Raw genomic sequence first — 26,839 nt, 5'->3', positions numbered from 1 at the left:
TTGGGAGGCTTGCCAAGTGCTCCTGGGGGCTGGGGAGGGCAAAATGTGTACATATGGGCCTATTTTTCACAAACATGGATGTGTTTTTGCCACCACAAGCCCACAGGAGTGCTTTGCAGGCCTTCCAAACTCTCTTCATGCCCTGGTCCCCCCAAAAATGGGCCATTTTTTCCTCGTTTTTGCCGTCCCCAGCTCCCCGGGAGCACTTTGTAGGTCTCTCAAACTCTCTGCATGCCCCATTTTTCACAAAAAATGGGGCACACAGAGGGTTGGGGAGGCCTGCAGAGTGATCCTGGGGCCGGGAAGGACAAAACCTTTTTTTTTTAAAAAAATTACTTCTTCAAAAATGGTGCATCTTATACTCTGGTGTGTCTTATAGTTCAGAAAATACAGTAAGTGCAGGCCCTGTGTGGAGACTCGAGAAGGGGGAAAATGGGCCATCTGTAAGGCCAGAAATGGGCCCATTCCTAGCCTCTGGAGCCTGGGGGAAGCAGTTTTCGCCCTCCCAGAGTCTCGAGGAAAGCCTCCGGAACCTGAGGAAGGAGAAAATGTCCCCCCCCACCATAGTGCAGGAGGCTGACTAGGCCACACCCATCCAGTAACCGGGCCGAGAACCCAATGCTGAAATTTTTGAAGCCCACCCCTGACAGGGATGTGCCGATTAGACCAACAGTGCATTCACTTGGAAGCTTATTCAGCCTATCTAAAGCTCTGTAAGGATTTCCCACAGGCCTTTAACATGATCCTACAGTGCAACAAGAGGAAACCAATGCCTACATTGGAGAGATATTTCAGAAACTAGGATGGGATGATAGGGAATCCCATAGAGAAGGACCAGGGCAGACGTGACAGCAGTCTTCCAAAATTTGAGGGCCTGCCACAGAGAGGAGGAGGTCAATCTACTTCCCAAAGGCAGGACAAGAAGCAATGGATGAAACAAATCAAGGAGAGAATCAACCTAGAACTAAGGAGAAATTTCCTAACAGTGAGAATAATCCATCAGTAGAATGGTTTGCCACCAGGAGTTGTGGGTTGTCTAGCAAAGAGAAGGACCAGGGGAGACATGATAGCAGTCTTCCAATATTTGAGGAGCTGCCCCAGAGAGGAAGGGGTCAAGCATCTTTCCTAAGCATCCAAAGGCCAGACAAGGAATAATGGATGTAAACTGAACAAGGAGACATTCAGCCTGGAAATAAGGACTCATTTCCTGAGAGGGAGAATGATCAACCCATGGAACAGAAGTTGTGTTAGCTCCATCACTGGAAGCTTTCAAGAAGAGACTAGGCTGCCATTTGTCAGAAATGGTATAGGGTCCGCTGGGCAGTGTACGTGGTTTGGACTAGATGACCTACAAGGTCCCTTCCAAATTAACCAACAAAGTTAATCCATATCTCACTGTGAGAAGTAAGAATTATCCCTGTAAAAGATAGAGCAGTTGTAACACCATGTTTAGGCTCCAGGTGACCTAAGACACTTTACTGTAATATTAACTAAGACCTTAGGGAAGAATGTTCTCTGTAGTTACAATAACAACCAGGTTGTTTTGCACAACCTGGTTAACAATAGCTGGCAGGTTAGGCTGTCTGTAATCATGCTAAAAGTAACAATGCTGACCATAGTAGCAGCTGACAAACAGGATGAGCAATACGTCCAAAGGGATGGAGGTTACTGGAAATGAGTAAAACCGATGGGATGGACGTAACGGGAAGAGGTTCAAGGTTCAAGGTTCATTTTATTTATATGCTGCCCTATTCCCAGGGGGACTCAGGGCAGCGCACAAACCCAAGGAGGGGAAGGGAAACACAAGAACTACAACAAAAAGTACAGGGCATTTAAAACAACCAACAGCCACACAATTCGAGAGGGGAAGGGAACTCATCGACCCCAGGCCTGCTGACACAGCCAGGTTTTAACAGCTTTTTGGAAGGCCTGGAGAGAGGTGAGGGTCCGAATCTCTGCGGGGAGCTCGTTCCAAAGGGCCGGAGCCGCCACAGAGAAGGCCCTCCCCCGGGTAGTAGCCAGATGACATTGGCTAGTAGACGGAACCCGGAGGAGGCCTAATCTGTGTGATCTAATGGGTCTTTGGGAGGTAATTGGCAGCAGGCGGCCTCTCAAGTACCCAGGTCCAATACCATGAAGGGCTTTATAAGTGATGACTCGCACCTTGAAGCGTATCTGGAGACCAATCGGTAACCAATGCAGCTCGCGGAGGATAGGTATAACGTGAGTGTACTGAGGTGCACCCACAATCACTCGCGTGGCTGCATTCTGGACGAGCTGGAGGACTCTTACATAACCAGAATCTGGACGAGTGGGGAGTAATAAGGCTGAGCTTCTGAAAGTGTATGCAACTGTCATGTATTCCTATGGAAGATGTCCTCCTTTCCTCTGCCATATGAGCATGGAGGTCCCTTTTGCAAAAGATAATAAATGGCTCTTTATTTGTTTTAGCTCCTTGCTTGGAAATCAGAAGAGCAAATAAAAGAAAGAGTGCAGAGAAGAGCAACAAAGATGATTAATGGACTGGAGGCTAAAACATAGGAAGAACGGTTACAGGAACTGGGTATGTCTAGTCTGATGAAAAGAAGGACTGGGGAGACATGATAGCAGTGTTCAGATAACAGATGTGATGGATGTAACAGGAAGAGGACTCTTACATAACCAGAATTTAGCCAATAGGATGAGTGGGAAGTAACAAGGCTGAGCTTCTGAAAGTGTATGCAACTGTCATGTATTTCTATGGAAGATGTCCTCCTTTGCTCCGCCATATGAGCATGGAGGTCCCTTTTGCAAAAGATAATAAATGGCTAAAACATACGAAGGCTAAAACATACGAAGAACGGTTGCAGGAACTGGGTATGTCTAGTTTGATGAAAAGAAGGACTAGGGGAGATATGATAGGAGTCTTCCGATATCTCAGGGGTTGCCACAAAGAAGAGGGAGTCAAACTATTCTCCAAAGCACCTGGGGGTAGAACAAGAAGCAATGGGCGGAAACTATTCAAGGAGAGAAGCAACTTAGAACTGAGGAGAAATTTCCTGACAGTTAGAACAATTAATCAGTGGAACAGAAGTTGCCTCCAGAAGTTGTGAATGCCCCCAAAACTGGAAGTCTTTAAGAAGATGTTGGATAGCCATTTGTCTAAAATGGTATAAGGTTTCCTGCCTAGGCAGTGGGTTGGACTAGAAGACTTCCAAGGTTCCTTCCAACTCTGCTATTGTATTGTATTGTAAAGGTCCATGACTGGAGACATTTGATGACAATGGAACATTCTGTTTTACATCTCCGGCTTGGTGGTCCACCCTGTGTATTGCACATGTTTTAATTTGTGCCCCCCCCCCAAATATCGAGAAATCGAATTGATTGGTTCACAGGGTGGAGAGAGAGAACCACTCGGCTTCCTCCTTACCTCTGCTCTTGGAAATTGTCCTCTCGATGGGACGAGGCAAACTTGGATATTCTACCGAACAGGTGAAAGTCTCCCCGGATAACCAATCTTCGACAGAGACAGGGAGGCGGCTGACAGCGGTGAAGGTCCCATTGTTTTCTTCACTCACCGCCACTAATTCTGGATGCGTGGCGATTCGCTTCTCGCGTGACCAGCTTATTTTCAACCCCTCTTCCCGTTCCAGATTGACAACCACGCAAGTGATCTTGGCATTTCTTTCTATGTACAAGTGTCTTGGCCGTGGGGGCAGAAGGTAGCTGTCAATCCTCGTGGAGGAATGCCTACTGGTACCTATGGATACATAATTCATGTTAGTCCTTATATCACTGCTCCCTTTTCCCTTAGACCAGTGGTTCTCAACCTGTGGGTCGGGACGCCTTTGGGTGGGTCGAACGACCCTTTCACAGGGGTCGCCTAAGACCATCGGAAAACACATATTTTTGAAAAAATACGGAAAACATAAAATAATTTTAGGGTTGGGGGTCACCACAACATGGGGAACTGTATTAAAGGGTCGCGGCATTAGCCTAACAAGGAGGAGCTAAGCTCAATTTAAAGACGTTATTAATTTTCTACTTTTTCTTTAAGTATATTTTAAACTGTTTTTGTTAAAGATTTATACCTTGTATTGGTTCTGGGAAGTCGGGGGGGGGGAAGGTTTGGGGGGGTTGGGTGGGAGGGTGGGAGGGAGGGGAGTATACTAGGTGGGAGGAGGGGTGTTGGATTTTAAGGTAATATGATTGTATATGTGTGCTGCTATTTTTTCTTTTTTTATGTATATTGAAAGGGAATTATAAATACCATCAACACAAAAGGGAGTTTGCTCAGAAGCTGAAATACACCAAGTGAATTAGAGGAAGAGTGGGAGGCAGAGGAGAGAAAAAAGATAGGAAGAGAGGGACAGGAGAGAGGGTGAGGGGGGGGGTAGATGAGGTGTATAAGGAGGAGTGGTAAGGGAAGACAGGAGAAGGAGAAAGGAAGGGGAAGTAGAGTAGAAAAGGATGATGGAGGGAAGAAAGGAGGTAGAGAGGGGGAGGAGAGAGGGGGAAGAAAGTGTTGGATAAGGTATAAATATGGTGTATGGAGAGCAGAAGAGCCAATAACTGGTTTTTTTCCCCCTTTGGTAGTTGATGGTGACTATGATATTGACTATGTAATAGTATACATGTGATTATATGCTATGAAAATGGAAAATACATTTTTTTTATGGAGAAGGGTCATGGCATTAGGAAGGTTGAGACCCACTGCCTTAGACCCTTAATCTAATTTCAACCTTTCCTTCTTGACCAGCTTTTGAGCTTATCCAGATAAAATGTTGCTTGTTTCACTTGTGAATTGTCCAATTGGCCCCAATTTTTGGGCCCAATTTTCTATGGCTTAGAGTTTTACATGTCTTCTTTTCCAAGAGTATTCCTTAGAATGAAGATCATCGTCTTTGAATTCCTTTCCAGACCCTGAGATTTCCCTCCCCCTAGAAAGAAACTAGGAGGATTATGGCCTCGGATACCTCCCTATCCTTCTTCATTTCAACCATTAAACCCAAGAAAAGGGACTTAAAAGTCTTAACCGGATTCTTCCTTCCCTAGATTAGAAAGATCCAAATCTTTTATCTACATACCAATCCCCAAGACCAGGGATGCCAAATTCAAGGCCCGTGGGCCAAATCTGACCCTCGGAGTGCTTAAATCCGGCCCACAGTGCCTCAGCTGGTTAAAACAGGCTGCATGCAGCTTCTGCACAGCCTGTTTTTGGCCAGCAGAATGCTGCTGGAGGCTGGGAAGATTGAAAACAGGTAGTGTGGCTTGATTTGGGCTCATTTATAGCCTATTGTCGGCCCGTTTTTGGCCCATTTTCAGCTGGTAAAACGCTGCAGGAGATCATTCAGGCTGAAAATGGGACAGAGGGGACCTCACAGCCTGTTTCAACCAACGGGGTGCTGCAAGAGACGTCCATCCCATCTCCCCCATGCTCCATGTCGCCCCCACCACCACTGACCCACAGAGGAAAACTACAATGCTGATTTGGCCCACGAAGAACTCCAGGCTGACACCCCTGATCTGGATCTTGTGAGTTATATTGAAAAGGTTCCCTGTTCTCTCTACGGTAATAGCAATAGCAGTTAGACTTATATACCGCTTCATAGGGCTTTCAGCCCTCTCTAAGCGGTTTACAGAGTCAGCATATCACCCCCACAGTCTGGGTCCTCATTTCACCCACCTCGGAAGGATGGAAGGCTGAGTCAACCTTGAGCCGGTGAGATTAGAACCGCTGAACTGCAGATAACAGTCAGCTGAAGTGGCCTGCAGTACTGCACCCTAACCACTGCGCCACCTCAGCTCTTAGACTTGTGGTCCTAAGAAGAAATCTGATCTCATTCTGAATGCTAGATCTTTTCCCCACTCCCTCCAATGCTGTACTCAGTGGTTGACTTTTCCTTTGGCCAAATCAACCGCCCTTTGAAAAGAAGAAAAAGAAGAAGAAGGAGAAGTGCAATTAGGCTGGACTCACGGCCGACGTATTGGTTGATTCTGGTGTTTGTGGCTTCATGTTCTACGTTGCAATAGTATGTCGAATCGGATTCCCACTGGGCTGTGGGTATGGTGAGCAGGCTGGTGTGAGTATACTGGCCGGAGGCATGCTGAACTGGAGGGAAGTCATGGATTCCACTGGTGATGGCACCTGAATTCCATTGCACTGTGGCCGGTTGAGGGAAGTAGCTTTTGACGAGACAACCAATGGAAACTTTGGAGTCAGTGGAAATCGCCCTGGCCACCCGGGTTGGCTCACTAGGAATCAATGGGAACACAGTGGGGGCTTTGGGAGGATCTGCAAAAGGGAAGATAAAGACAGGAAGATGAAGATATCCTCTTGTGGACTCGTGTCATCGGCAAAATAGACTACACTCGTGTTTTTCCAGCTTAGTAATTCTAAAGTCGTATAGATTTCACTTCAATTCCTACCCAGCCACCAGGAGAATTAACACAAACAAGGTGAAGGATTCTGGGAATTGAAGTTCACCCATCTTATTTTGCCAAGTAGGAAAAAAATACTGCTTCATGCATTTACCTGTGAAATTGTGGAGAGGGAATTTCAGGGGTGGGCTTCAAAAACAGAAGGAAGATTGGAATGGATTGGGTTGGATTTATTAAATTTATAGGCCGCCCAATCCTGAAGGACTCCGGGGGGCTTACAGAAAATAAAATTTCAAAAGAAGGGTTAAAAACAAACAAAGGAAAGCAGATTAAAAGAGGCACATCATGCACCCTGTCTAATCGGGGCTGGACCTCGGTCGAGAGGTCAACAGCCTCAGGCCTAGCAAACCAGGGTCTGCTACTGCTGGTTCACTCAGGACGCATGCTTGATGTGCAATATGTGTGCATGCACAGTAATAAAAAAACAAGATGGCGCCGCCTGAGGTGTTGCTGATAGAACTGGTTTGGGGGAGTGGCAGGCCGAGTTAATATCTACTCAGCCAAACCAGTCTAAACTGGTAGGAACCACCTCTGGAAGATTAAGATTTAGTTTATTTGTATGCTGCCCTTCTCCGGGAGGGACTCAGGGCGGCGAACAACTCAAAAGGGGAAAAGGGGATACAAACACAATACACGTAATTAAAATACACAAGAGTCATACAGCCATACAAGTCGAGGGGAGGGGAACTCATCAATCCCAGGCCTGCCAGCACAGCCAGGTTTTGACGGCTTTCCGGAAGGCCTGGAGAGAGGTGAGGGTCCGGATCTCTGCAGGGAGTTCATTCCAAAGGAACGGAGCTGCCACAGAGAAGGCCCTCCCCCGGGTCATAGCCAGATGGCATTGGCTGGTAGACGGAACCCGGAGGAGGCCGACCCTGTGCGATCTAACGGGTCTATGGGAGGTAATTGGCAGCAGGCCGTCTCTCAAGTACCCAGGTCCAAGAAACCCCCAAAGCCTCCAGAGCCTGGGGAAGGCAAAAATGCCCACCCGCCATGGTGCAGACAGCAAGCTAGGCCACGCCCACCCAGCAACCGGGCAGAGAACCTCAGTTGCTGAAATTTTTGAAACTCGCCCCTGGTTTAAAGCAACCGCTATGAAACTTCATTCTGGTAAAGGGAAAATGGGTTTGAATTGAAATCCTTATTTATTTTATTAAACAAATGTATACGTCCCCTTCCCCTCCCAGCTACGTTCATTAAAGGGAAAGAAGCAATATAGCAATATAGCAATATAGCAGTAGACTTATATACCGCTTCATAGGGCTTTCAGCCCTCTCTAAGCGGTTTACAGAGAGTCAGCATATTGCCCCCAACAATCTGGGTCCTCATTTTACCCACCTCGGAAGGATGGAAGGCTGAGTCAACCCTGAGCCGATGAGATTTGAACCGCTGAACTGCTGATCTAGCAGTAGCCTGCAGTGCTGCATTTAACCACTGCGCCACCTTGGCTCATAATAACATAATAACAAGCAGGGAAAATGTGTGGGATGGAACAGATGTTCACTTTGGCTTAGATAACCATTTGTCTGAAGTGATGTAAAGTTTCCTGCCTTAGAAGGAAGACCTCCAAGAGGTCCCTTCCAACTCTGCTATTCTATTCTATTCTATTCTATTCTATTCTATTCTATTCTATTCTATTCTATTCTATTCTATTCTATTCTATTCTATTCTATTCTATTCTATTCTATTCTATTCTATTCTATTCTATTCTATTCTATTCTATTCCATCTCATCCCATCCCATCCCATCCTATCCTAGACAGATCACAGATCAAGAGCCAGACACCGTTACAAAACATGCTTCCTTAGGAGAAGAAAACCCCCTCAATCAATGCATCTCAAAATACGGCCCCATCTTTGCAACTCAGTTGTTACTTCCTCTTATTTGGCCCCACTTTGGACTGCCTTACATGGTTTAAATAAAGAAACAAGCAAGTTGCAAGCACATGCTTTCGAACTGCTAGGTTGGCAGAAGCTGGGAGCTCACTCCGTTAGGTGGCACTAGGGATTCGAACTGCCGAACTGTCGACTTCCTGATCGACAAGCTCAGCGTCTTAGCCCCTGAGCCACCGCATCCCCTTCAGTAAATAATCAGTAAATGAATATTTACTGAAGTATAAAGGGGGAATTTCCCTTTTTTTCCTGCCTTTTTCTGCTGTGGGCTCTGTATGATGTTTAATTTACCGCACGATATTCCTGTGTTCCTATCTTGTCTGCTACAAATATAACTGATATCTATATTTATTTCTATAAAACTATACGTTTGTGTCAATGTCTCCAAATTCATTTGGACCGCACCCGTGCAATTCCCTGAAAGTTGGGCACAAAGTTAACTTTCCATCGGGAACTGGCAATCCCCCATCTTCCCTCACATTTTTAGATAATCAAGCACCATTTATTATCTGAAGTCCCTGCTAACGGGCTGAAATAAATTTTAGGTTTATATTGGGACTGTGAAGAGATGAAAACCCATCATCTTAACCTCATATTGATACAGAAGAGAACAGAATAACAGAAATGGAAGGGACCTCGGAGGTCTTCTAGTCCAACCCCCTCGCGCAGACAGGAAACCCTACACCACTTCAGACAAATGGTTATCCAATCTCTTCTGGAAAGCTTGCAATGTCCTACAAATAGCACAGAGCCTGGAGAAACCAAATTATTAAAGCCCTTGGTCCACTTTTAAACTTTGATTCCCAAGAAAGTAGCCAGGAACCCTGCATTAAACCCAGCCCCTCACTCCTTTTGAAGCCTGTCAATCTTATGTCTTCAAGAATTGGATTGGGAGAAGTTTTTTTTTTTAAAAAGAATTTCTGACAGCAGGTAAATTACAAAAATCAGTCAATCCATACTGTATCTTCAGGTCTGGAAGATCAGAAAGCTCTTGATTTTACTACTTGGAACTTCGGCTGTTTCTGTATTCAGGACCTCATCTATTTTAATAACCTAGGCTGCGTTAATAGAGGGATAGAATCAAGATCGCGTGAAGTGTTAATACCCCTTTATAATGCCTCAGTAGAGACCACGCTTGGAATACGGCATCCAGTTTTCTCTGCCACAATATAAAAAGATGTGGAGACTCTAGAAAGAGTGCAGAGAAGAGCAACCAAGATGATCAGGGGACGGGAGGCTAAAACATAGGAAGAACGGTTGCAGGAACTGGGTAGGTCTAGTTTAATGAAAAGAAGGACTTTTGGGTGACATGATAGCAGTCTTGCAAGGGATAGAATCCGAGGGATAGAATCAAGATTATGTGAAGTGTTCATACCACTTTATAAAGCCTTGGTAAGGCCACACTTGGAATACGGCATTCAGTTTTGGTCACCACAATGTAGAAAAGATGTGGAGACTGTAGAAAGAGTGCAGAGAAGAGCAACAAAGATGATTAGGCAATTGGAGGCTAACGCATATGAAGAAAGCTTGCAGAACTGGGTATGTCTAGTTAATGAAAAGAAGGACCAGGGGAGACATGATAGTAGCCTTCCAATATCTCAGGGGTTGCCACAAAGAAGAGGGAGTCAAACTCTTCTCCAAGGCACCTGAGGGCAGAACAAGAAGCAATGGATGGAAACTAATCAAGGGGAGAAGCAACTTAGAACTGAGGAGGAATTTCCTGACAGTTAGAACAATTAATCAGTGGAACAGAAGTTGCCTCCAGAAGTTGTGAATGCCCCAACACTGGAAGTCTTTAAGAAGATGTTGGATAGCTGTTTGTCTGAAATGGTATAGAGCTTCTTAGATGGATTTCTCCCACCTTCTATTTCAGTTTAAGAGAGACCAGAGGGGGGAAAAACAGGATTATGTTGATTACATAGCCCTCTTGTCTACTAAGGTCGTTCCTACATACCATTACACTTTTCATAGAAGTATAATAATGTTGATCCGGGAATTCCAGAGTTTCTCAGGATAGTAATATGGAGGGTGGGGGACAAAGTGTTTGGAGCTTCCCTCCACCTTCCCAAACCTAGTTAATATTTTGAATGATTAAAGGTAAAGGTTCCCCTCGCACATATATGCTAGTTGTTCCTGACTCTAGAGGGTGGTGCCCATCTCCGTTTCAAAGCCAAAGAGCCAGCGCTGTCCAAGGACATCTCCGTGGCCATGTGGCTGGCATGACTAAATGCCAAAGGCACACAGAACGCTGTTACTTTCCCACCAAAGGTGATTCCTATTATTCTACTTCCATTCCTTTAAGAGCCAAGGTGGCGCAGTGGTTAAATGCAGCACTGCAGGCTACTGCTAGATCAGCAGGTCAGCGGTTCAAATCTCACCGGCTCAGGGTTGACTCAGCCTTCCATCCTTCCGAGGTGGGTAAAATGAGGACCCAGATTGTTGGGGGCAATATGCTGACTCTCTGTAAACCGCTTAGAGAGGCCTGAAAGGCCTATGAAGCGGTATATAAGTCCACTGCTATTGCTATTGCTATTGCTATTGCTATTTTTACATGCTGTCGAAGCATGAAGTTGGCAGAAGCTGGGACAAGTAACGGGAGCTCCCTCCATTACATAGCGCTGGGGATTCGAACCCACCAAACCGCTGACCTTTCTGATTGTCAAGCTCAGTATCTTAGCCGCTGAATGATTAGAGATCTTCTAATGGAATTTTAACCTTCGCAGAGGGCCTCAAGTAGGGCAATTGATTCTCTTGGAGCTTACACTCAACATATGGTGCACAAACTTTCCCACTCAAGCATCATCCTTGAAACAAATTTCCTGGCAGCCGAATTCCAAGTTAGCAGCTTAGCAACTTTCTAGCTAAAATCGAACTGGAGTCATATTTTCTCCTTCCTTCTTCCACATAGCAAGATGCAAGTTGCCAAATTTTGCCATCTGGTAACTTTACCGTAACCTAACATTGATCTGGGAGGACATAAACTTTTAGCAGCACTCTAGAGCTTACTCCAGCTCTCCTGAGCAGAACTAACTATGAGGAAGGAGTAAAGCACAGCTGGGAATTAAAACCTTTCTGGTGCAAGCTGTTCTCGTCACAAATAAATCCTAAAGTTATCAAAAGATCTTTTAGGATCTCCAAAATAAAAGCTGGAACCGAGCATTTATCTAAGTGGTCAATTTGTTCTTCACTAGCTATTTGAACCTAAAATTGCCATAGATGGCCCAAAAATTTACCGATGAGCACAGGGCACTAAGCGGGTACCCAGTTAGCTTATTTCTGCCTTCCAGCTGATCTGAACTCTGGATTCAACTAGCAGCTTATGTATCACATAGTTGAACATACAAACCTTCGCAGGCTACCTTATCTATTCAGCTCAGAAGTGGAGAAATTCTTTTTAGATTAACAAAGTTGGAAGAGACCTTGTAGGTCATCTAGTCGAACCCGCCACCCAAACAGGGCACCCTACACCCTTTCTGACAAAGGGCAGTCCAGTCTCTTCTTGAAAGCCTCCAGTGATAAAGCTCTGACAACCTCCGAAGGCAACTTCTGTTCCATGGGTGGATTGTCCCTCACTGTCAGGAAATTTCTCCTTATTTCTAGGTTAAATCTCTCCTTGACCGGTTTCCATCCATTATTTCTTGCCTGGTCTTCAGGTGCCTTGGAAAGTAGCACCCGTTCCTCTCTGGGGAAGCCCCTCAAATATTGGAGGACTGCTATCCTGTCTCCCCTGGTCCTTCTCTTCACCAGACTAGCCATGACCAGTTCCTGCAACAGTTCATTGTATGTTTTAGTCTCCAGTCCCCTCATCATCCTGGTTGCTCTTCTCTGCACTCTTTCTAGAGTCTCCACATCTTTTTATAGTGTGGTGACCAAAGCTGAATGTAGGATTCTAGGTGTGGTCTTACTAAGGCAATAGAAAGAACCCCAAGTCTGAGGAGCCTCATTCTTTCCAATTCCTGAACCTTCAAATGCACCTTCTCCTAACTAGAAGAGGAGGCTTGGCACGCAGATAATATCTTACTCCCTGCCAGTTTCTCTAAACCCTAGCGTCCACCAGGAAGCTCATAGCTGGGCTACTGGCAGGGCATAGAAACCCGTTTCTGTCCGTTAGCTTGAGTAGACCTGACTAAATTTGAAGGATAACAAATGGCACGGTGAAAGATCCAGCATGGGACAGCTTGCCTTTCTTCTAACTCAAAGATGACTGATCTGCTAGATGAACCATCCCAAGGCATCCATGTACTGGAATTTAAGTATAAGATCAAAAGCGATCAGTTGAGCTCATACTACTTCTCAGCTTAAGCTTTTAGAAATATCCCACCTGATTATTATTTCTGATTTTTCACTAGGAGAGCCTGAGTAAATTGGTAACGCCTAAACTTTCCAGTTAGGTACCCAGCTTTAGAGGGCAGCTAATTAACCCCATTGCTTGTCCCCTTGTCTCCTGCTTGACTGAGAGCAGGAAAAACAGATTTTGGTTGAGTTTGGATGGATCTAAAAACTCGCACCAGCCCCAGGATCTTTCCTGATTAACTACATCTTGGAGTAACGTACGAACGAATCTCCTACTTTGAGATAGATTCCCGATTTCTTAATTTGATGCGCTTCCTCCGATTAGCATTATACAATGCTAAAAAAAGATCACGAGGGACAAAATGCCAGGTAGATCAGATGTCAACTTCTAAGCTTCCTGGTTGTTTGTGCAACTTGGAAGAGGTTAAGAAAGAGAGATAAACTTTCCCTCATGCCCAATTGTGAAACTTCTACCTCAGCTTCACAGCTGTCCATAGCCATAGTATGCATGCCTGGATTGCTACCCGAGGCGGGTTGCTCCCAATTCAGCCTGGTTCGGCTGAACTAGTATGGGTGATTCAGCCTGGGTCACAGAACCGGCAGTGACCCAGGCTGGCCATGCCCCCAAATCAGTTCCCTGGTCTCTTCTGCCATTGCTGGCATGTTTCTGTGCATGCGCAGAGCAAATTACAATCAACTGTGCATGCACGAGCAACGCGCGGCGGGCGCACACGTGAGCGAAGCGAACCAGTACTAACCAGTACAGGAACCCACCCCTGGTTGCTATCTGTCAAACCCAACTGAAGCTGAACCGTAATCCGGAATATAAGGATCAGGTAACTTCTGATAGTACTACAAGTTTTCCCAAGTGGCTCAGTTGAGATTTAAGGATGATGGAATGCAACTACCTTACAAGATGTTCCAAGCCTCAGACCAAGAATTTCATTAGTGAGATACATGGAAAATGTCGATGACCAAGATTGACTAGTCAACCTCTGTAGGAATACCTGAATCTCGCTTATCTCAACTTTCTAGATTTGGATCTTCCCAAGTCCCAAATTTAGATGAATTGTGTACTCACCAAGCCAAGTGCCCATGTCGTTGCCAAGCTGGAGTCTGTCTCTAAAATTTCCCCCTTACCTTGGTCTTAAATAATGGTCGCAAAAAAGAATATTTTTTCCTAGCTGATCACGTTCTTTGAGCTGGCGTGAAGGTGTGAAAAAAAATCAACAAGACCCCGGAGAGATATATTTGGGATCCAAAAGGGGCCATCTTAAGAAGAACAAAATAGCATCAACCACAGAGAACGTCCCCACTTCCCCCACCCCTTAATTATTTTTTTTCAAAGTCCAAAAATCTCATCGCTTACAAGGCAAAGCTGTCAAACGGAACCTGATGATTTATCTGTCCAACTAAAATATCCAGATAATTGTCTATGTTGTTATAGTTTTTTTGTTTTGTAGAATATTTCACTAATCAATGAACCTGCTTGTGTTTTTGTCTGAATAAGAGGCAAAGGTATTCTGGGGTATAAAACTAACAGAACGTAACTTGTCTTCTTAAATGGGTATAAATCTTGATTTAATTTGCCAGAGATTTATTTACTCATTAGGTTTTTCGTTTGGGGCCCTTGGTGTGCTCCGAGCTTGGTTGTTTATCTTGCACATGATTGATTCCCAATCATTTTTACTCATTTGGTAATGAAGCATCTGCAAGAATGCATGAAAACAAGCTCAGAGAGCACCAAGGACCCACAGTTCAACCTCGAGCTACAAATACTTTCTGCAATCAATGGAAAGGTGTTTTAAAAAGCCCAAATGCAATGATGCTATAGATTTATGTGCTGCTGTTCGCACAACTCACACACTTATTTATTTATTTATTTATTTTATTTTATTTTATTTATTTATTTATTTATTTATAAAATTTATATGCTGCCCAATCTGAAGGACTCCGGGCGGTTTACGAAAAAGAGAAAAAAAAAACAGTTTAAAATCACAACACCACATACATTCATTCTGATCAGGGCTGGACCTCAACAGTGAGGTCAACAGCCCCAGGCCTGCTGGAACAGCCAGGTTTTTACAGCTTTCCTGAAGGCCATGAGAGTGGGTATGGTCCGGATCTCTGGGGGTAGCTGATTCCAAAGAATCGGAGCAGCCACAGAGAAGGCTCTTCTCCGGGGGCCTGCCAGCCGACACTGTCTGGCTGACGGCATCTGAAGGAGGCCCAATCTGTGGGATCTTACTGGCTGCTGGGAGGTATGTGGCAGTAGGCGGTCTCGAAGGTACGCTGGCCCTAAGCCATGTAGGGCTTTAAAGGTAATAACCAACATCTTGAATTGTGTCCGGAGACCAATTGGAAGCCAGTGCAGCTCGTGGAGGACAGGTGTAATCTGGGTGTACCTCGGTGCACCCAATATCGCTCGCATGGCGGCATTCTGGACTAACTGCTTCTCACGTCTTTATCTGAACCCGTTTTATGCATCTTTTCCATTCTTCCGCATTTCATCTAGATCTTTTGGTACCGATTCTCTGATGCAGATGAGAAATGTGTGATCTAGTAACACAACTTGCAAAATTTGTACAGGGGTTTCCAAAACCACCTTAGACTAGCTTTAAAGAAAAGTCTTGAACAGTGTTGTGGGCCCACCAGCTGCCCAGAGAGCAGATTCGGATAGTGAGGAGGTTGGGGAGGAAAATGGGCTAGTTCTGGAGTCTGGGGAAGGCTCTGAGGAGGGGTCTGTGTCAGAGACAGAGAGGGGGCCAGGGCAATCCGACAGTTATCAGCTGCCTTCAGAGTCAGCTATTAGTGAGGCAGAAGAACAGCTGGAGCCTGTTCCCAGGGTGTGCATTCACAGAGTGGCCAGAGGGAGGGAACAGCTAAAAAACAGGGGTTGACTTGGGAGTAAGGCCACAGGTGGACGATGAATGGCCCCTCCCAGAGGAAATAAAAGAGGAGCGACAGGGGAGTGGAGTTTGCAGGAGACAATTAGTTTGCTTCATTGGTTGGTGACTCTCCGAGACTCCTTGCCGAGTTTTGCAGATATCGGCCTGGCAGCTCTCCAAGCCAGATAAGGTCTGTGACTGTAAATCCTCCCTTGAAAGACTTTGCTGGATGTGAATGAGCAGAATTCAGTAAATTAATAAAAGGGTTTTTTTTTTGGTCGGGACCAGGACTCTTGGGAAGCCTAGGTCAGAACAGATACTTATTTTATTAAGATTGGTTATTGTAACAGAATCTTAGCCTCCTACGTGGACTCTGCTAACTGAGATCAGTTCTGTCAACCATGTCTGGATGAATAAATTCAGGTGAAGAGAGAGAGAGAAGGAGAAGGAGTGAATGTGTCAGTCCTGGAAGCCATCTTTTGCATTATGCCTTCTGGCCTGCCACATTTAGTGCTTTGGGAAAATGGGAGGTGGGATTATATGGAGTATGGGACATATAGAGAGTCAAAATAACATTCCTTTCTCAGAGAGTCAAGGACATTTTGCCCTGAACCTGCAAGGGTGTGGCTTGGAGATGTCTCCAGTTTTGGACGGTACCTGATTGGATCATTGGATGGATATGTGGGTGCTGGGAAGAGACTTGAAGTTTCAAATTGTGTTGAGAAAATCTGGAAACTTTCCGATTTGGGTTTTCCCAGATGTGCCAAGATGACATCTCTAATAAAAATAGAACTTTGAGGAAACTCACGCCTCGTAGTCTTCTTTCGTTGGGGTGGTGGTGGTGTTACTTGGAACCCTGACATTCTGTGTCAGGAGGCAGTTTAGAAAAGCCACCCATCACTCCAAAGTTTGAACAGGATTAATGTTCGCAAACATCTGAAAGGGAAAAAGTAAGACAATCCTACTCATAAATGGAGATCATTTGTTTTTAATTTGTGTGTTTATTTCCTTGTGGAGCAACAACGACAAAGTAAGCCATCTATAGAGCCAAGGTGGCGCAGTGGTTAGGGTGCAGTACTGAAGGCCACTACAGCTGACTGTTATCTGCAGTTTGGCGGTTCTAATCTCACCAGCTCAAGGTTAACTCAGCCTTCCATCCTTCCGAGGTGGGTGAAATGAGGACCCAGATTATTGGGGGCAATATGCTGACTCTGTAAACTGCTTAGAGAGGGCTGAAAGCCCTATGAAGCGGTATATAAGTCTAACTGCTATTGCTAACTGCTATTGCTATTACAGCGGCATCATTTTTTTCTCAGGATCACTCTTGTTTTTTTTAAAAAAAAATGTGAGGACAGATATGGGGGGGATGAGAGGGGCGCAGTTCACAAAACAGATTGCATATTTAAAGATGGACAAGAGTTGAGTTTGAGTTTAATTTTATTTATAGGCCGCCCAATCCTGGAAGACTCCGGGCGGCTTACAGCAAGGGAAAGAAAAATAATAAAAGAAAATAAGAATACAAAAAAGACAGATTAAAACAACACAGATACATTTGTTTTGGTTGGGACTGGACCTTAACAATGAGGTCAACAGCTCCAGGCCTGCCGGAATAGCCAGGTCTTGACAGCTTTCCTGAAGGCCATGAGGTCCGGATTTCTGGGGGTAGTTCGTTCCAAAGGGTCGGAGCAGCCACAGAGAAGGCTCTCCTCCAAGGAGCCGCCAGCCGACATTGTCTGGCTGACGGCATCTGAAGGAGGCCCACCCTGTGAGATCTTACAGGCCGTTGGGAGGAGTGTGGCAGTAGGCGGTCTCGCAGGAAGGCTGGCCCTAAGCCATGTAGGGCTTTAAAGGTGATAACCAACACCTTGAATTGCGTCCGGAGACCAATAGGTAGCCAGTGCAGCTCACGGAGGATAGGTGTAACATGGGTGTATCTAGGTACACCCAATATCGCTTGCGCGGCTGCATTCTGGACTAGTTGTAGTCTCCAAACACTTTTCAAGGGTAGCCCCATGTAGAGCGCAAGAGGACACGAGGTTTATACATTGGGTTCTCTAAAATTGGTTTCCCAGAACTGGTGCGTCTGCTGCATTCCATTGGGGCTGAGAGTTCAGATATTTTTGAATGATAGGGATGATATCGGTGGTGGGATGCTGCCGATTCAACCACTGGTTTGGGGAACGTGCTCTGTGCGTTTCGTGAGCTTTCCGCGCTTCGTGCACTTCATTTGCCTAAAGTAGTTGCACGCAGCGCTGAAAATGGGAGCATTCAGAAGCTCAGCTGCTTACCTTCCAAGTCAGCAACGGTAAGTCAAACAGTGAGGGGAGGGAATCAGCTGCGCCGTGCGATGGAGGTGAGCTAGAAAGCAGGAAATAAAGGACAGGATAGGGCAGGGCTAACTGATCATCGGAGCAACCGGTTCACCCGAACCAGTCCGAACCGGCTGATTACCTCCTCTGGATGATATTCTGTGTTGTGTATGCGAATGTGTCCTTTCCAACAAATCTTGACTCCTGGCAACTACAAATGCCCGCTTTTCTTGGCAACATTTTCAGAGGTGGTTTGCTTCCTAGGGTGAGGAGAAAGTGGCTGGCCCACCTGGCGTCTTTCCTAAAGCAGGACTTGAACTCCTGGTCTCTTGGTTTCTAGTCTGACGCTGTAACCACCATACCAAGAGCCTGTTGACTCGAGTGGTTGGGACCCTGGGCAGGAGGTTAGCAAGCCTGCGTTCGAGACCTGAGAACTGCTGTGGGGGCAGGGTTGAGCTCCTGTCCTTACTCGAGCTCCTGTGGGGGACATGAATGGAACCCCAAGTGGGCATTCTCAGGGCAACTTGGAAGTGCCTTGATGCTTCTGACTTGAGTACAAAACAACAACAACACCATCAAACTGGTGCAAGAATAAGGCTTAAGGGATGATAACTGTGGGACCACTTACAGACAACTTCTCACTTTGGAAAGTGGGGTTCTACAACTAAAATATTTAGAGGTATTGAAAGAGGAGAAGGTAGTTCAAACATGGTTCCAGTATGGCCAATTTCAGGCCAGGTGGAAAATAGACCAAAAAACTGCTTTTATTCAAGTTGAGGATAATTTGTTTAAACAAATAAGAGATCAAAGCTTAATGCATATAAAGAAGATGTATAATGTACTAATACAGATGGATTCGGAAATGGAATTGGTTAAAGATTGTATGATAAAGTGGGCTCAGAATATTGAAGAACCAATAATGTTGGACACGTGGGAAAGAATATGGGTAAGAAATGTGAAATTTACACAAGCACAAAACCTGAGAGAAAATTTTTATAAGATGTTTTATAGATGGCATTTAGATCCTAAAAAGCTGGCTTCTATGTATCCGAATGTACAGCCTAAATGTTGGAGATGTGGTTCTCTCGATGGTACATATTTTCATATATGGTGGACTTGTCAAAAGGTTAAGGCATTTTGGATAAAAATGTGGTGGATCATGCAAAATATCTTTAAAAGAAGGATAAAGTTTACTCCTCAGTTATTTTTACTAGGTATATGTACTGACTTTACAGCGGTAGAGACCAACTTGGTTCTGCGCCTAATAACGGCAGCAAGACTGTTGGTGGCGCAATACTGGAAGAAGGAAGACTTGCCTACAACTCAAGAATGGACATTGAAAGTTACAAACCTAGCCGAGATGGCTAAAATATCGGCATATCTTAAAGATCACTCAAATGAGAGATATAAACGAGACTGGAAAAAATGGATTGACTATACACAAAACAAATATGGGACTAAGAAATTCCAGATAGCCTATGCTTGAGATTAGGAATAATCTAAACTGCTCAAAGTTAGTGCAACAGGAAGAAGCTGAGTTCAATGCAGAGATGTTATTGACTGTTTTTTTATTTCCTTTATCTTAATATATTTTAGACTGTGTTTGTTAAAAATCTACACCGTGTACGGGCTCTGGGAAGTCGGGGGGGGGGGGAAGGGAGGTGGGGTTTTAAGGGGGAGGGGGGGATATATAGTATGTGTTAGATTTCAAAGTAACGCGATTGCACTTGTATACTGTTGCTCTTTAATTCCAGGGTAAAAATAGGACAAGCTGAATATATTAATAGATAGTAGAAATACACCGAAGGGAGGAGTAGGGGGATAGAAGAAAGAGGGGTAGAGAGGGTGGGAGAGAGGATTGGAGGGAGGGTGAGAAGGAAGGGAGGGAGTGTATCGGGAGAGAGGAGTGGTAGAGGGGGAAGGGAAGTAGGGTCGAGGGGAATGATGGAGGGAAGATGGGAAGTTGGAGGGGGGCGAAAGAAAGGGTGTATGGAGGGTCGAAGAGGTACATTGGGTTTCTATTTTTGGGGGTATTATTGACAAGAGGAATGGCTTTGTTTATTGTTTAATGTTATATGGCCCCGGTTCTGCACAGTATATATGTGACTGTACGAAAATGAAAATGGAAAATAAAAAACACATTTACATCTAACTGTGGGACAGAATGTCTAAAACGGTGGGATGCAAAACCAAGGCATGGGAATGAATTCTTCAAACAGTAAAATGGCTTGACTTTTGGCAGGTATCCATGTTCTACCATCCCTATCTACACCTGAGACACCGGTCGGCTTTTGGGGGAAACAAATTAATACAGGTCCAGAAGATTGAAATTCAGTGGAATTGTTTTGATGAGAACATGCACGACAAGAATAGATTTTTGTTCCAACTTTCTGGTCCTCTATTGGAGTATGTTCCTGTAAAGAGGGGTTGTTGTTCGCTTCTTCTGTTGCGTCATCACAGAAAAAAGCCATTTTACCTATTGGGAAGCAAAAAAAGAGTGAAAAATTATGGGTTGAGAAGTTGCTTGAGAAGAGTAGCTGATAGGATCTTTCATGTAGAATTGATTTTGTTTGTTACTGATAGAGCCGAGGTGGCACAGTGGTTAAATGCAGCACTGCAGGCTACTGCTAGATCAGCAGTTCAGCGGTTCAAATCTCACCGGCTCAGGGTTGACTCAGCCTTCCATCCTTCCGAGGTGGGTAAAATGAGGACCCAGATTGTTGGGGGCAATATGCTGACTCTCTGTAAACCGCTTAGAGAGGGCTGAAAGCCCTATGAAGCGGTATATAAGTCTACTGCTATTGCTATTGCTATATTTCTTCCCTCCTTATTTCTTGCAATAGTAAAACAGAACAGAACAGAACATCTCATTTAGCCAAGTGTGATTTAGTAAAGGTTCCCCTTGCATATACTGTATGTGCTAGTTGTTCCCAACTCTAGGGGGTGGTGTTCATCTCTATTTCAAAGCTGAAAAGCCAGCACTGTCCGAAGATGTCTCTGGGGTCATGTGGCCGGCATGACTAAATGCTGAAGGCGCATGGAACACTGTTACCTTCCCACCAAAGGTGATTCCTATTATTCTACTTCCATTTTTACATGCTGTCGAAGTGTGAAGTTGGCAGAAGCTGGGACAAGTTACGGGAGTTCATTGTGCTACGCAGCGCTAGGGATTCGAACCGCTGAAGTGCCGATATTCTGCTTGACGAGCTCGGCGTCTTAACCACTGAACCCCTGCATCCATCCATCCATCCATCATATATACATAAGTACATACATACTACAAGTTTATGTTAGTATCTCTGACTTCATTTGGACAGCTGCTTCACAATTCCCTGACAACTTCTAAAGTTCTCTGATGCCTTCAAAATCAAAGAGAAAATTCTTAAGTCCATGGGAAGTAATCTGACTAGCTACATTACAATGAATTTTTTTTTAAAAAATGTAGACATTTTGTTACCAAACTAGATAATGTTATCAGTGTTGAAATGGCATCTTGGATCCTAAGCCAAGTCCCAAAACTTTAGAGAATTCTTGGAAGTCTGGCTCCCTGCCAAACCAGCCATCAACAGACACATAGAAATAAACAACATCTACATACTTTTTAAAAGAGACAAGCCCTTTCTTCCGGCTATTCATTGAGAAATTTCTCTCCCGCCCCACTTACTTTGAGCAGTGTTACTATGGCACTATAACACACACTGAGGAGGAAGAGAATGAAGAAAATAAAATGCCCGGTCTTTGAATGCTTCAGTTCTTCTTCTTTCTCAAAGATGTAATCATCCTCCGTAATCACAAGTATCGCTGTGAAAAGAAAAACAGAACGATGTCATTCTCCATTTTGTTTGTCAATATAAAATCTCCATTGGTCCATCCTCTGTCTCTGTCTCTCTGTCTTTCTGTCTCTCTGTCTCTTTGTCTTTCTGTCTCTGTCTGTTTCTCTATGTCTCTGTCTTTCTTTTTCTGTGTCTGTCTCTGTCTGTCTCTGTCTCTCTGTCTGTCTCTGTCTGTCTCTCTGTCTCTGTCTCTGTCTTTATGTCTCTGTCTCTGTCTCTGTCTTTCTTTTTCTGTGTCTGTCTCTGTCTTTCTGTCTCTGTCTGTCTCTCTGTCTCTGTCTTTCTCTCTGTCTCTGTCTGCCTCTGTCTGTCTCTGTCTGTCTCTGTCTCTGTCTTTCTGTCTCTGTCTCTGTCTTTATGTCTCTGTCTTTCTTTTTCTGTCTCTGCCTCTTTGTCTTTCTGTCTCTGTCTTTCTCTCTGTCTCTGTCTTTCTTTTTCTGTGTCTGTCTCTGTCTTTCTGTCTCTGTCTGTCTCTCTGTCTCTGTCTGTCTCTCTGTCTCTGTCTGACTGTCTGTCTCTGTATCTGTCTCTCTATCTCTGTTTCTGTCTCTGTCTTTCTGTCTCTGTCTCTCTGTCTCTGTCTTTATGTCTCTGTCTCTGTCCGTCTCTCTGTCTCTGTTTCTGTTTCTGTCTTCTTGTCTTTCTGCCTCTGCCTCTCTCTGTCTCTTTGTCTTTCTGTCTCTGCCTGTCTCTCTGTCTCTGTCTTACTTTTTCTGTGTCTGTCTCTATCTTTCTGTCTCTGTCTTTCTGTCTGTCTTTTTCTGTTTCTGTCTCTCTCTTTCCATCTCTGTCTCTCTGTCTCTGTCTCTGTCTCTTTGTCTCTTTGTCTCTCTGTCTCTGTCCGTCTCTCTATCTCTGTTTCTTTCTGTCTTCCTATCTTTCTGTCTCTGTCTCTGTCTCTGTCTCTGTCTCTGTCTCTGTCTCTGTCTCTGTCTCTGTCTCTGTCTCTGTCTCTGTCTCTGTCTCTGTCTCTGTCTCTGTCTCTGTCTCTGTCTCTGTCTCTGTCTCTGTCTCTGTCTGTCTCTCTGTCTCTGTCTCTGTCTTTTTGTCTCTGTCTGTCTCTGTCTCTGTTTCTGTCTCTCTCTCGCTTGTATTTCTGATTATGAAAATATTCTCCATAGCACCGAAAACATCATCTTATTAAATCAGACCGTGCAAGTTCACCCAAACCACAATTGTAGGGCATTTGGATAGAATTGCATTTTAAAATGTTTGCAGAACCATGAGTTTTTATTAAAACGTCTCTTTGGCACAACACATCTTTGCTGCAAATGATTCTGTCACATTCTATTTAATGTGTGCAAATTAAAGTTGTTGGCTTGTAAAAGTAACCCTTGACTTGTGATCACAATGGAACCCAACATTTTCATTGCTAAGCACCAGTTCTTAAGTGAGTTTTGCCCCATTTTACAATCTTTCTTGCCACAATTCAGTGAAGCCCTGCAGTTGTTATTTTGTTATTGTTCACGCGAATCAGCTGAGCCAGAAAGAAGGAAATATAGGACAGGATAGAGCGGTGATGGGTGGCTGGGGCCAAGTGATCATCAAAACGATTAGTTCGCCTGAATCAGTCCGAACCAGCTGAATCCCCACCTCTGGACTGAAGTCTTAATTTATTTTATGCAAGACTTGTCTAGAAGAATCAAATCGAGAGCCTCTTTATTCAAGGGGGAAATTCGAAAATAGGCTTCTGGGTATCCATCAGCTGAGATTGTCTATGCATGGGACAGGGATTATCTGTAAACATGCAGGGAAATTAGATCTACCCACATCACATATGTTTAATCAAGAAGTTAAAAGTATGGAATTTATATTTTTGCCGCATTTATTTCCTCAGCGATGGTTGGAAGAAAAATCGGGTCCAGTTCCAAACTGGGAGAAAGACGCTGGAAATAAAATGGTGGCTGGCTACAAGGAGAGAAGCTCCCTGTTTATTGGGTTTTGCAGAAATGTCGATGACAGCAGCATGTTTCTGGGGCGGCTGACAAAATGGCTGAGTGAGTGGATGGATTTTTATAGGGTTCTGGGGTTTGAGATGCTCCAGGGGGGTTGTGCAACATAGTGAGCCTTTTGTCTTTTGCTATTCCAATGGTGGTGGATTAATCCTATTATGTCCTAAAGGTCATGTCTTGTTCTTAGAATTTGGGTGTGGGAATGTAAATTCTTAATCCTATCAGCTCCAGCCTTCTGTCAGAGCTGTGGCTGAGGTGTTTTGTTTATGACGAGATTGGCCCAATCTTTCTTAATAAGAGCCGAGGTGGCGCAGTGGTTAGGGTGCAGTACTGCAGGCCACTTTAGCTGACTGTGATCTGCAGTTCAGCGGTTCAGATCTCACCGGCTCAAGGTCGACTCAGCCTTCCATCCTTCCGAGATGGGTGAAATGAGGACCCAGACTGTGGGGGCAAGTTGCTGACTCAATTTGCTAAAAAAAATTGTAAACCGCTTAGAGAGGGCTAAAAGCGCTATGAAGCGGTATATAAGTCTAATAAATAAATAAATAAATAAATAAATAAATAAATAAATAAATAAATAAATAAATAAATAAATAAATAAATAAATAAATAAATAAATAAATAAATAAATAAAATATCCATCTCTAAAGACTTCGAAGCTTCTGCTTGAGGCTACATCAGGAAGACTGAAGCTGATTGCTGCCTTTGTTAAGATCATTCTCCATCTTTCCTTTGGGAAGTATAATATTCCGCCTCTTTTAATATCCCCTCTAATACTTCATTATTTAATGGTGCTGGGGAAAATTCCCACAATTGGAAGTCCTCAACATATGACCACAAGTGAGACCAGAGTTTATGCTGCTAAGCAAGGGATTCGGTGGGTGAGTCATAGCCAATTTTAGGATCTTTTTTTTGCCAGGGTTCTTAAGTGAATCACACAGCTATTAAAAAAAATAATTTTGGAAATGGGTCTGTGAGGATTCGGAGACATTTGAAGTGTGAGGACTGCCCATAAGCCACTTTTTTCAGCGTTGTGGTAACTTTGAAGGGTCACTAAATAATGGTTGTAAGTTGAGGACTATTGTACAACATCTTGACGACACCAGCTAATTCCAGAAGGTAAATCACTATAAGTGAAAATACTTACAGCCTAAGGCCTAGATCTTAATTTTGTTTTATTTATATGCCTAAATAACTTCAGTCGTTTACTTTTTCAGCCAAATCAAGTGTATTGCTTCTATTATGTCTTTATTTCAAATATTTTAATAGCTATATAGAGGTATATTTTCTATATTGTAGATACAACAATGAGAAATCACGTCTCCTTGTTCTTTCGATGGTGTCGGCCTTCATTTGCATTGAGTTCCTTCATTCCATATTATTATTATTATAATTTATGTACTAATTTATTTGCTGTTAATAAATTATAAATGTTTTTTTATAATGATAATTGTACAATCGAGTTATATTACAATTGCATTTTAAAGCTGTTGATTTGTCCACCTCTTATTAATTTATTTTGGTTTTTTTTGGAGGATGAAAAAAATATATACGTTTTTGTATATTTATATGTGTTTTTAGGGACGCTGCGGTGCAGCGGCTAATATCCTGAACTTGTTGATCAGAAAGGTCAGCAGTTCAGCGGTTTGAATCCCTAGTTCTGCGTTACGGAGTGAGCTCCCATTACTTTTCCAAGCTTCTGCCAACCTAGCAGTTAGAAAACATGTAAAAATGCAAGTAGAAAAACAGGGACCACCTTTGGTGGGAAGGTAACAGCATTCGGTGCGCCTTCAGCATTTAGTCATGCCGGCCACATGAGCACGGAGATGTCTTCAGACAGTCCTGGCTCTTTGGCTTTGAAATGGAGATGAGCATCGCCCCCTAGAGCCGGGAACGGCTAGCACATATGTGCGAGGGGAACCTTTACCTTTATGTGTGAAATGATATTGTGCGTTTCTCTCTTTCTTTCCATTGTTTTTAGCAAATGTTCCCTTTTCTTTTAAGTTTTATAGATTGGACTTGCTTGAGTTCCCTGGTTCTTCGCTTAGAATCAGTTGTGTTATGTTTTAGTGTTTGTTATTATGCATTAGTTTTGTCAGTTCTCATTTTTGTACTTCACTAAATGCCTTGTCTGAAATTTTAGGGACTCGGGGAGAGTGAAAAGGCTAACAAACTTCTCAGAAAAATAAAATCTCAAATGTGTCCTGATTGTTCTTTTAATATTTCCACTTAATTCCATAAATAGGTGTCTTACTAGTTAATTTCTACAGTTGTATTGTTCTTGGGTTCTGGATAACCTCTCTTTCTTCTCCAAATGACATCTGAAATGATCAAAGATTTTTGAGGAAACACCTTTCTGTGTTAATATAGCATACTGTAGGTTCAGTGGTGGGTTTCACATTTTGTTACCATTGGTTTGCCGTGTGCGCGCCCTTCCACGGATGTGCCTGGCCTTCTGCGCAGGCGCTTTGCTCCCACGCGCACCTTCCGTGCATGCGCCCAGCCTCGAAACGTGCCTAAATAGGATGGCATAGAGCTGGGAGTGGGTGGGCAGGCCCAGCTGTGATTTCCACTACCAGTTTGGGTGAACCGGTCCGAACCGGCTGAATTCCACCTCTGAGTCGGTTAATATAGCATAATATATGGAATTTGGGGTAACCCATCAGTGGATTGTGATAGAACTTTTTAAGGACAAATGTGATTGCCTTTCTTTTTCCTTTTTAAAAAATTTGTCCTGATTATCAATAGGTTTTGGAACTGATTCTGGAGAACAATTGTTTCTCTACCAGGTAGCGTTGCATTTTTGAATGTAAATATTTTGAGAGCTGAATGCCCATCGTGATCTATTTTCCCTTATTACTAAACCTACTGTGTTTAGTAATTTGAATTAAACTTCCTTTCCTTTCCTCCCTTCCCCTCTCCTATCTTCCTTTCCTTTCCTTCCCCTATCCTGTCTTCCTTTCCTTTCCTTCCCCTATCCTATCTTCCTTTCCTTTCCTTTCCTTTCCTTTCCTTTCCTTTCCTTTCCTTTCCTTTCCTTTCCTTTCCTGTCATCTCCTCTCCTCTCTTCTCTTCTCCCCACTTCCCCTCTCCTGTCCTCCCCTCCCCTCCAATCTCCTCCCTCCCTTTTATATTTGCCATTTATCAATTATTTTGCAAAGTCAGAGTATTCCTTGACATAGTTATTTTTTTTTTAGTTTCCCCCCTTAGCGGATTGTGAGTTTAATGCGTTCATTTTTTAATTTTGATTGT

The 26,839-nt window shown here is 43.9% G+C and overlaps 1 protein-coding gene across 1 annotated transcript in view; it reads right to left on the bottom strand.

Annotated features, from left to right (window-relative positions):
- LOC106555890 (Ig mu chain C region membrane-bound form) overlaps window positions 1-6,329 on the bottom strand; it is a gene marked incomplete at its 5' end in the record, with an annotated part of 38,518 nt that extends 32,189 nt beyond the window's left edge. The window contains 2 exons of the mRNA XM_087715018.1: window positions 3,410-3,739; window positions 5,957-6,329. Coding sequence (XP_087571144.1) covers window positions 3,410-3,739; window positions 5,957-6,329 — 703 coding nt within the window. The remainder of the gene's footprint in view (window positions 1-3,409; window positions 3,740-5,956) is intronic.
- Between the last annotated feature and the right edge of the window lie 20,510 nt (window positions 6,330-26,839).

The sequence above is a fragment of the Thamnophis sirtalis genome, unplaced genomic scaffold (genome assembly GCF_051295495.1).
Source record: "Thamnophis sirtalis isolate CommonGarterSnake01/CBP01778 unplaced genomic scaffold, rThaSir2_p1.2 scaffold_4, whole genome shotgun sequence".
Taxonomy (NCBI): Eukaryota; Metazoa; Chordata; class Lepidosauria; order Squamata; family Natricidae; genus Thamnophis; species Thamnophis sirtalis.
Note: the sequence above shows the minus strand (reverse complement) of the source record. Positions and strands in the feature narration are given on the sequence as shown.